The sequence below is a fragment of the Talpa occidentalis genome, unplaced genomic scaffold (assembly GCF_014898055.3).
Source record: "Talpa occidentalis isolate TD23 unplaced genomic scaffold, MPIMG_talOcc4v2.1 talOcc4.14, whole genome shotgun sequence".
Classification (NCBI taxonomy): Eukaryota; Metazoa; Chordata; class Mammalia; order Eulipotyphla; family Talpidae; genus Talpa; species Talpa occidentalis.
This window is the reverse complement of record NW_023601433.1, coordinates 37,181,056-37,192,183: the sequence shown is the minus strand read 5'-3', so window position 1 is coordinate 37,192,183 and position 11,128 is coordinate 37,181,056. Positions and strand designations below refer to the sequence as shown.

Below are 11,128 nucleotides of genomic sequence, written 5' to 3'. Positions count from 1 at the left end.
AAAGTACGTGTTTCATTAGAGCTGTTGAAAAAGAACCTTAAAGCTAATATTTATTAATCAGTTAAATCCTACTAGTTTAAGGGAGAAAGTTCCTATGTGTATTTTTCCAAATTTCAAATCAATATTGGGGCAGCATTATTCTAACAGCTAAAGCACCGAACAGTGGGTATAACTGATCTCCTTAGCCAGATTGTGGAACACTGGCTAGTGACTGTGCAGATTCTCTGGAGTTTAAAACGTTGACCTCTATCACAAACCTACAGTCTGGTGCCCTAAAACTTCAGGACATGACATACCCCTTACTTAGTAAAGCGAAAAATTTAACTTCTAAAATACACCGAAATAACAGATTTCTTTTTGAGAGTGTCTATTTTTTCTTTTTACAAAGTCAAGGCCCTTTATTTTCCATGTGTTTTCATTATTTTCAGCATGCTTTGGCCAAGAGCTGTTCTAGAGGCACAGGGACACACAATCAAGGTGTTTATGTGGCTGGGCCAGGGCTCGTGGGCAGCTGCAGGGACCTCGCGACCGCGCTGGCCGGGTGCGCGGGCCGGCGTCTGTCCCACGGGAGGTCCGTCCAGCCGGCAGGAGAGACAGCTCGGAAACGCGGCCTGTTTAACTTCCCCGGCTGGGCGCACAGTAGCCGCAGCCGCCATGGGCAGGCCCGCGGGGCCGGTCCTGCAGCACGACGCCCGGGCCCTGACGCCGAGTCTCTGTGTCGCGGCCGGGCCAGAGGGGCCGGGAACAAAGAAGGGCCCGGCCCTCGCCCTTCCCGAACTCAAAACCCGGGGCGCGAGGCGAGGCTGAGAAAAAGTAAACACACATGGCGCTAGGAAATCCCCTGCGTCCAGCTGCCAACTAGTGTTTTACAAATCAAAACAAATGAAAACTGAGGGAGTTGGAAACAGAGCCGGGGCGCGGGCGCGGGCGCGGGCGGCCTAAGATGGAAGAAAAGGCCGGCGGCGGCGAACCGCGAGGGGCCGAGGGGAGGAATGAGAGGGTGTGGGTAAACGCGGCCTCCGGGCCGGACAAGCAAAAAGCAAAACGTGCATCGCCGCCGAAGCCCCGGAGGGGCCGGGAGATGTCGCAGCGGGTCGGTTTAACCGAACGGCGGTTTCCTTTTCCTCCATTTGCTCAGTCCCAGTTGGAAGCGCCGAGCGGGGACCGCGCCGCGCTCCCGGCCGGGCCCGGCGCGGGGCGGGGGCCGGCGCGGGGGCGGGGCGGGCGGGGCGGGGCGGCGCGCGGGCGCGCTCCGGCTTCCCTCCGCGCAGCGCCCGCGTCACGAGGGGGCGGGGCGCCTATATTACGTGCGCGGCGCCGCCCCTGCGAGAGGACGTTGCGTGCTCGCTCGCGCCAGGCGAGTCTCCGCGTCTCCCTCGCGAACTCGGTGAAAGGAATTGGCGCCGTTCGACACCAGGCGGGTCCGCTCTGCAGCACGAACCCACTCCAGCCGCAGCCGCAGCCGCCGCCCGAGCCGAGGAGCAGCCGCCGCAGCCGCCGCCAGTGGCCGAGTGAGCGGAGCCAAGTTTGAGCCAGCGCCTAGCGGTGAATCGGGGCCCTCACCATGAGTTCCTCGCCTGTTAATGTAAAAAAGCTGAAGGTGTCGGAGCTGAAAGAGGAGCTCAAGAAGCGGCGCCTTTCCGACAAGGGCCTCAAGGCCGATCTCATGGAGCGCCTCCAGGCCGCGCTGGACGACGAGGAGGCCGGGGGCCGCCCCGCCATGGAGCCCGGGAACGGCAGCCTAGACCTGGGCGGGGATTCCGCCGGGCGCTCGGGTGCAGGCCTCGAGCAGGAGGCCGCGGCCGGCGGCGACGAAGAGGAGGAGGAAGAGGAGGAGGAAGGGATCGCGGCCTTGGATGGCGACCAGATGGAGCTAGGGGAGGAGAACGGGGCCGCGGGGGCGGCCGACTCGGGCCCGATGGAGGAGGAGGAGGCCGCCTCGGAAGACGAGAACGGCGACGATCAGGGTTTCCAGGAAGGCGAGGATGAGCTGGGCGACGAGGAGGAAGGCGCGGGCGACGAGAACGGGCACGGGGAGCAGCAGTCCCAACCGCCGGCGACGCCGCAGCAACAGCCCCAGCAGCAGCGCGGGGCTGCCAAGGAGGCCGCGGGGAAGAGCAGCGGCCCCACCTCGCTGTTCGCGGTGACGGTAGCGCCGCCCGGGGCGAGGCAGGGCCAGCAGCAGGCGGGAGGTAAGAAGAAGGCGGAAGGCGGCGGAGGCGGCGGTCGCCCCGGGGCTCCGGCGGCGGGTGAGTGCTGCGTTGTACGTTGCGCGCGGCGGGAGGCCCGCGCGGGTGGGGACCGTGCCCCAGGCCTGCCGGAGCCCCGCCGGGCGGAGGGAGCCCCGGGCGGGGGCCGCTGCGAGGGAGGCGTGGGGGAGGGGGCGCGGGGAATCCCGGATTAGCCGAGAGGCCCGGGCTCGGTGTGTGTGTGACGGCGGTGGCAGCGCCTCCATTATGTGGCTCGGGAGCCAGGGGGAGCTGCAGCTGCCGCTGGAGGGGGAGGAGCCGCGGGCGGGCGGCGGGCGGGAGCCCCGCCGGCCCGCGGTGGCGCCGCGGCGCTGCGTGCGCGCGGTGCGGGCACATGTCTCGGGGGGAGGGGAGCAGCCCGAGGGCCCGGGGCGGGCGCGCTTTGGCGGCTCTGGGCCACTGTATTGTGCAAGGAGCGCCGGGGCTCGCTTGACGTCATTTCCGGCGGGCGGGGCCGGGCGGGGAGCGCGGGGCGGAAGATCAGTACAATGCGGCCTCCGGGAGCGCGGGCCCGGGTGGGGGAGGGGCGCGCTGGGCGCGAGGCCCGCGAGGCCCCGCCCCTTTTCCTGAACTCTCTTCGGGGTACACGTGGGCCCGCGGCCGGCGCCCGGTCGTTTTCCGTCGCTTTCTCGAATTTTCCACGGGACCGGCAAGATTAAAAATGTGTTTAGATTGCGTCACTAACTTTAATCCAATTCATAGCTGATTGCTTGGATGCGTATTTGACTCGGAGATTGGAAATGTGCGGAAAACCAGGGTAAAACTGGAGCCCTTTCTGCGCCATGAACAGAAGCGGGGATTTGTGCGTGTGGTGTTGCGGCTGGGCCTCTGACATAGGCGTGTTGTGTGTTATAGGAGACGGCAAAACAGAGCAGAAAGGCGGAGATAAAAAGAGGGGTGTTAAAAGACCTCGTGAAGATCATGGCCGTGGATATTTTGAGTATATTGAAGAGAACAAGTACAGCAGGTAGAGGATGCTGACTTAGTTTTACTTGTTACCCGTTCTTTATTCTTTTGTGGGAAAAGCTGTATCAGGAGACATTTCTGTCTTTCAGAGCCAAATCTCCTCAGCCACCTGTTGAAGAAGAAGATGAACACTTCGATGACACAGTGGTTTGTCTTGATACTTGTAAGTGAAGTGGTTTCTTCTCCAGTTACCAAATGTGATTTTGGTTCCAAAATGTTAGAAAACTTACTGCAGTAAAGTGAGCTTAAATGCAGAAAGATTAGTGAACTGAAAGGGGTTTTGTAAAAAGCAGGAAGATTGATGGCTTTTACTTTGGTTCCAGTAGTTTAATGTTTAACTTAGCATTAGTTGTATTGATCATTTGAAAGGTTCTGGTAAATTGATAGTTTTTTAAATGTATTTTGAAAGTAATGGTAGGAATGTTAAAATCAATGCCGATTTTCTGACTAGTTAGCTGAAACTTGTAAGACTAATAATGTGTCCTAGGCTTTGACTTTAAGGTAATTTCTTGTGGACTTTATTAAAGTGAGCTATTTGGACTAGTTAAATATTTATTAATGATTTTTCCCATTAGTTCACAAGTATATTCCCTATTCTAAAAGATTGTAATTTACTTTTTCAATAACCATTCTTTTGTTCTCAATTCCAGTTCAGTAGCTGCTGCTTTAACATAAGTTGATTTCTTCCAAAGACCTGGGGCAGCAGCAGTGGGCTATCACTGGGCCACTAGCTTTCTTCAGCAGCGATGGTATCATGGCAGCGCTGTAAATATTGCTACTTTACCCAGTTGGGTTGCAATTGAGTATGAGGAAGTATTGCAAACCTCTAAATGGGCTTTGGCTGTCAGATTTGTAATTTTTATGACAAAATTTACACAATTTGCACAATAGAAAGCACAATTCTATAAGTGATGAACAGAACAAAGGATGAAAAATAGATTTACGTCCTGTAGAGCTTAGATTCTCACCCCATACAGATTTCTATTCAGATTTGTAATAGTGTAAACGTAAAACTTGATTTTATTAGTGTATACTCTTTAGAGGTAGTTGATAGTGAAGTTTGAAGTTCCAAATTTTTAAAAGATGCATATGGGGAAAGTAGTAGATTTAAGTTTTATGCTAATTTCAGTTAAATATAAACTCAATAGAAATTTGCAAGATACTGAAGCAATGATTTAATAAGGTAACCAGATTACTAAAAGGCAAACAGATGTGGTTTTTTTTTTTTTTTTTTTTTAAGCTGATCACCTTGGAATTTAAGTGTAATATTGGGTTCGAATGCAATTTATTGAAAAGTATCCGTTTCCTCACATAAATGAAAACAGCTTTCTAAATTTTAGCTCTCCCTCACTTGGGAATTCTGAGAAGGTGCATGCTAATAAGCCAGTGACCCAAAGGTAGCTAGGTTAAAGACTTTGGATTTGGATAATCCTAGAAGTGAATAAGCCCCCATTATTTTTCACTAACAGGAAAGCTTTGGGGATGGGGTCTAGAATTGTCAATGCCTAACATTAGATCAGGTTTGTGCTTTGTAGAATGAAGTTGCCTTCACAAGTTTTAGAAAAGAATTTAGGCTCTAGAGTTGCTGGTGCTTTAAAATTTCAAAGTGCAGGATCAAAAACTCATACTCCTTTTAAAATATTTGGTCCGTGGCCTCCCTTCAGTTTTATTTTGGCACTGGTAAATTCTACCTGGTTCTGGCATGCTTCACTTTGATTTCCTGCTATCCTCTACTGCTTGCCTCTAAATCAAGGTAAAGAGCAGAGCAGGTATGTATTGATGTCATATTGTTTTATTTTATGAACTTAAAATATACATGTAAAGCCTTGGTTTCTCTTAGTTACTACACACTTTAGTAGTTTGTAATTTGGCAAGAGTGACTTGGTGGGAGTGGGGCTTAAACTGAAAATTAGAATAGCAGCATGATTAAAAGCAATTTCTATGTAGCATTTAAGAAATGTGCAATAATTTAATAACCAAGTTTTGTCTACGTAGCAGATATTTTTACGTTGGCTGTCAAAAGAAATAATATTTGATATATTACAGATAATTGTGATCTACATTTTAAAATATCAAGAGATCGCCTCAGTGCATCTTCCCTTACCATGGAGAGTTTTGCTTTTCTCTGGGCTGGAGGAAGGGCATCTTACGGAGTGTCAAAAGGCAAAGTCTGTTTTGAGATGAAGGTAAATTTTTTCTTTTTAAAGAACTCCCGAGTTTTCATTTGTCTGATGCTATTAGACATCAAAGAGACTTCTATTTTTTAAACATTGTGGACTAGAAGAGGGGCATGGTACCTTTATTTTGTAACAGTTGAACATGTTTAATCAGAATTTGCCATACAGATCCTGACTTTTATTTCAGGGCGTTTCCTTTTTTATAGGTAATTGAAAGGGTCACCAAAGTTAGTTTAAAAATAAAAATAATGTCATTTTAAAACATTTTTAATGTTACTCGGTTGGAGTACTTAAACCGTTTCAAGTCAAACGCCAGTTACCTCCATTTTGAAATTTCTTATGAATGTTGGAGATGGGGGCTTGAGTGGTTTTCTTCATGTATAGGTAATCACAGAAGAATTAGTCCCTGGGCCAAATGAAATAAGCCAGGGCTCAAAGGTTTATCATATTCATTGGCTTATTTATAGTTTGATCATCTATGGTTTAACTTTTAGGTTACAGAGAAGATCCCAGTAAGACATTTATATACTAAAGATATTGACATACATGAAGTTCGGATTGGTTGGTCACTAACCACAAGTGGAATGTTGCTTGGTAAAGTTTCCATTTCATTATTAATGTATTCATGCATGTTCAGTTCAGGGTGTTCTAGGACACAGACTATAGAAGGCATTCTAAATTGGTCTGTTTTTATCCATTTAATAGTTTAGAGATGGTGGACATGGGTTTAATTTTTAAGTTTATTTAGTTTTTATGATCATTTTAAAATAGAATGTTTTCCATGTTGCTCAGTTTGGGAATTTTGGTCTCATAGTCCGTGTGAATGAAAGACTAGTAGATTATATACTGACTGCTCTTTTTTGATTCCTACGTATTAAATAGTAAGGTAATATGTGGGCTATTGGGACTGTTTGAAAATGACTAAATGAAAGTTACTTTCTTAGGTGAAGAAGAATTTTCTTATGGGTATTCTTTGAAAGGAATAAAAACATGCAACTGTGAGACTGAAGATTATGGAGAAAAGTTTGATGAAAATGATGTGATCACATGTTTTGCTGTAAGTCAGCTAAATTTCCATGTATAATTGGCTTTTTAAAATGTTAAGTTCTTGTCAGCTTTCAACTTAACTGAAATCGGGTTAAGATGAATTAACTGGAAAATCTGTTACCTTCCAGGTCACTATTTGTTTCTGCTTTTTTAGATAACAGCTTCCATTGTTTTATAACCATTAGAAAGCCCTTAACGTAACCTAAATGTGTTTTAAAGTAGGATAAGCTTCATTCCTAGTTTGCAGTTATTACAGAAGGCTTCTAGGAAACAAATTTCAAACCATTAACTATTCACCCTCTTCCCCCATCAACAGAACTTTGAAAGTGATGAAGTAGAACTCTCTTATGCTAAGAATGGACAAGATCTTGGTGTTGCTTTCAAAATTAGTAAGGAGGTTCTTGCTGGACGGCCACTCTTCCCACATGTTCTCTGCCACAACTGTGCAGTTGAATTTAATTTTGGTCAAAAGGAAAAGCCATATTTCCCAATACCTGAAGACTATACTTTCATCCAGAATGTCCCCTTAGAGGATCGAGTTAGAGGACCAAAAGGGCCTGAAGAGAAGAAAGATTGTGAAGTAAGTGATTCTTGCCCCCCCCCCCCAAAAAAAAAACATAGGTAAATTTTGCTTGGCAAAATGATATTTAGATGAGCTGCATGATTAGTCTGTTTCATTTACTTTCAACTATACTTGCTGCTGTCAAGCAATGGGTTCTTTTTTTAGAAGTTGTCTCCCCTTTCATGTGGAGTGTTAATTTTTCACAAATGTAATTCCTGTTACAGGGGTTATGAAAAGTTAGATATTTTAAACTAGGTTCTTAGGCATTTAAAAAAAAAAGGAGCATTAGGTAGCTGTTACCAAATAGGCAGTTGAATAACATTTCTTTCCATTCTAGGTTGTTATGATGATTGGCTTGCCAGGAGCTGGAAAAACTACCTGGGTTACTAAACATGCAGCAGAAAACCCTGGTAAATACAACATTCTTGGAACAAACACCATTATGGATAAAATGATGGTATGTAAGCTTTTAATTCAGACATAAGAGTTTTGGAAAGTTACACTGGTTCAGTTAGACTCTTCATAACTTAAACTGCCTTTCAAATAACCAGACTTAATTCTCTGTAGAATTCTTTCATTTATTAACATTAGCAGCTTAAATAAATTGAATTGTATAGTTCTTGTTGCATAAGTGACTTTCTGTAGCAACAGTGAGAAAAACTTAAAATTTCAAAATGTTGCCTACTTTTTATAAAGATGGAAGCTAATGCTAATTAAGGGCTTGGCTTAAGATACACAAATGTCAAAGGAAAATTTTAACTTTTGCAAATAGGTGGCAGGTTTTAAGAAGCAAATGGCAGATACTGGAAAACTGAACACACTGTTGCAGAGAGCTCCACAGTGTCTTGGAAAGTTTATTGAGATTGCTGCACGTAAGAAGCGAAATTTCATTTTGGATCAGGTAAATTAAGCTTTTAATTTGAAAAAAGGTAATTGAAAATGGATTTGTGTGGAGTGATGGGGATTATATGGACTTTTTTTTTTTTTTTTTCTTTTTTAAAGACAAATGTGTCTGCTGCTGCCCAGAGGAGAAAAATGTGCTTGTTCGCAGGCTTTCAACGAAAAGCAGTTGTAGTTTGCCCAAAAGATGAAGACTATAAGCAAAGAACACAAAAGAAAGCGGAAGTTGAGGGGAAAGACCTACCAGAACATGCAGTCCTCAAAATGAAAGGCATGGGATTTATTTCTGTTATTACTGTGTTTAAATTTCTGAAAGTGATTGGTGTCTTACATGTGGGAACTGTGAATTAGCATTTTCTGCTGGTAATACACTTGGAGGAGTTACATTAACTCTCTGTTAGTAGGAGTATTTGACTTCTTTCTGTGTTAGGAAAAAAGTCATTAAACCATGGGAAGATGAGGGTTGAAACCATTTAAGAATTGTAAAGCTTTAGGATTGTGAATTTGTAGTGGGATTTTAAGTTAATCTGACTTTATTCCTTGTAGGGAACTTTACACTGCCAGAGGTAGCTGAGTGCTTTGATGAAATAACCTATGTTGAACTTCAGAAGGAGGAAGCCCAAAAACTTTTGGAGCAATATAAGGAAGAAAGCAAAAAGGCTCTTCCACCAGAAAAGAAACAAAACACTGGCTCAAAGAAGAGTAATAAGAATAAGAGTGGCAAGAACCAGTTTAACAGAGGCGGTGGCCATAGAGGACGTGGTGGATTCAATATGCGTGGTGGAAATTTCAGAGGAGGGGGCAAGTCAATTTTCTTTCAGTTTTGAGCATCTGTATTTGCAAGGTTTTGAAACGTGCTAAACTGGTTTGGGTCTATTTAGCTGAATTTAACACAAGCAGTTTCTTCCTGATAGATCCTCACTCCCTAGCAAATAGTTTAAAATATTCTTGATAAACAAATACTGATAGTGATTTGATTATAAACACAACTAGGTTAAACTTGTATTTAAAATTTACTTTCTCCTAAAATAAGTCCAGAAGAAGAAAATAGTGTGTAAAGAACGTCCAGCACTGTTAAAATAAAGATCTCTTGATTTTAGCTCCTGGTAATCGTGGTGGATATAACAGAAGGGGCAATATGCCACAGAGAGGTGGAGGTGGTGGAGGAAGTGGTGGAATTGGCTATCCATATCCTCGTGGCCCAGTTTTTCCCAGCCGTGGTGGTTATTCAAACAGAGGGAACTACAACAGAGGTGGAATGCCCAACAGAGGAAACTACAACCAGGTAATGACTTAACTCTACCTGTCATTGGCATATTTTTTTTAATATAGTCTGGAACCTTGAAAGCTTATTTTGTGTAGCCTGGGTAAGAATTGTAAGGTAACACAGTACGTTGCCATGAGAAAAAGTCAAATGTTGGTAAGATGTGATATTCCTGGTAACTAGAAATAGGTCAGGTTAGATGATGATGTCTCATATAATGAATAAATGAAACTCCTGAGCAGAACACACCAATATAGAGAGAGGGGTGCTAGAGTTTAATGATTAACGTCCATTTCTCTGCCCTGTCACCATGTACAAACCTAACAAGTTGTGCTGTGAGTTCTTAACAGTTGTTTCCCGTTTTGTAGAACTTCAGAGGACGAGGAAACAATCGTGGCTACAAAAATCAATCTCAGGGCTACAACCAGTGGCAGCAGGGTGTAAGTAATTTCTTACGTGTTTATGTATATTTAATTGTATTTTGAGTTCATAAGAATAAGTCTTGAAAAAGATCTTGTCTGGGGATTGAAGTGTGTTTAAGTGTCAATGCAGGGCAAGGTGTGAATTGTGTTGCAGTTGTAGTCATCTTTTTGAATGCAAAATAGGTTGGAGTTTCCGATAACTTTTTTTTAAATAAAGTAATATTATTTAATACAGATTGTTCTTGTTGCTACTAGCTTTAATTGTATTAACTAACCAAGTCATGATGTTTTCTTTTTGTAATGTGTTTACTGATGATAATAAATGGGGTATTAATACAAATATACTAAAATTTGGTTTGATAGAAATCAGCTATGACAGGTATAAATTTGTTTCCAGCAATTACTCTGAATTAGATTCATTGTCATTTCCTAAAAGCAGTTTGAGTGGCATATTGATGTTTTTTTCTTTAAAAAAAAAATTTTCTCTTACAGCAATTCTGGGGTCAGAAGCCATGGAGTCAGCATTATCACCAAGGATATTATTGAATACCCAAATAAAACGAACTGATACATATTTCTCCAAAACCTTCACAAGAAGTCGACTGTTTTCTTTAGTAGGCTAACTTTTTAAACATTCCACAAGAGGAAGTGCCTGCGGGTTCCTTTTTTAGAAGCTTTGTGGGTTGATTTTTTTTTTCTTTTTCTTTTTTGTACATTTTTAATTGCAGTTTTAAAGTGAATCGTAAGAGAACCTCAGCATTGTGCACGATAAGAGAATGTGTCAGTATTTCAGGGTTCTACATTTTATCTGTAAAATGTGACTTTTTTTTTTTATCACAACAAAAGTAAAATGTTGCTTTGTACCTGGTGTCTTTTATTAAGAATTTACTCCCCCCATTTCTCACAGAGATAACAGTCGGGAGTCATTGTCACAATATAGTAGAAATGTTAGCAACCAGATTCATGTAAGGACTAAATGGTCCTCATGAATTGCATAAGACTCTGTACCGCTCATATTACACTCCATCCTCTCTGTAGTTTGCTGAGCAGTGGAGGGGGTACGCTAAATAGTAGTTTTTGACAATAACTGGGAAGGCTTTTTCTTTTTAAATAGCTATGGAATTGGCATAATTGGGAATGAAGATAAAACTTGGAACTGAGATAGAGAAGATGGAGTGTATGTAGAAGGGCTGTTAAAAATGTAAAAACTTGGTTGCATTATTTGTGGAGGCTCAAACTTGTGAAGGTTAAATACCATAATTTTTCCATTTGTTCTGCATTTTGATTCTGAAAAGAAAGCTGGCTTTGCCCATTTCTTATTAAAAAAACTTGTTGTAAATCCAGTTGTCTAATGGGATCTATATGAAGTTAGCTATGTCTGTATGCCCTTCTCCCACAAAATACTGTATAACTAGTGTGCTTGTAGTAGTTAACTCCACCACCTTTGTAAGCTAATGAAATTGTGAGTCACCCATTTATATCTTAATTTTTAATCATGTCAGTTCTTGAATGGGTATCTCCTTAGCCTGCTGATTTCTTTT

The 11,128-nt window shown here is 43.5% G+C and overlaps 1 protein-coding gene across 2 annotated transcripts; it reads left to right on the top strand.

Annotated features, from left to right (window-relative positions):
* Positions 1-1,328: 1,328 nt before the first annotated feature.
* HNRNPU (heterogeneous nuclear ribonucleoprotein U) lies at positions 1,329-10,926 on the top strand. Of its 2 annotated transcripts, none has more exons than XM_037510314.2 (14): positions 1,329-2,249; positions 3,105-3,216; positions 3,305-3,378; positions 5,262-5,401; positions 5,887-5,986; positions 6,337-6,449; positions 6,756-7,019; positions 7,339-7,458; positions 7,774-7,902; positions 8,004-8,172; positions 8,448-8,702; positions 9,002-9,186; positions 9,534-9,605; positions 10,080-10,926. In XM_037510314.2, exons 1-14 carry the CDS (start codon positions 1,565-1,567, stop codon positions 10,131-10,133), a joined length of 2,472 nt encoding a protein of 823 aa, XP_037366211.1. In that variant the 5' UTR covers positions 1,329-1,564; the 3' UTR covers positions 10,134-10,926. The 2 variants fall into 2 exon arrangements, with proteins under 2 accessions (XP_037366211.1, XP_037366212.1); XM_037510315.2 differs by having other exon boundaries at positions 1,333-2,192.
* The last annotated feature ends 202 nt before the right edge of the window (positions 10,927-11,128 follow it).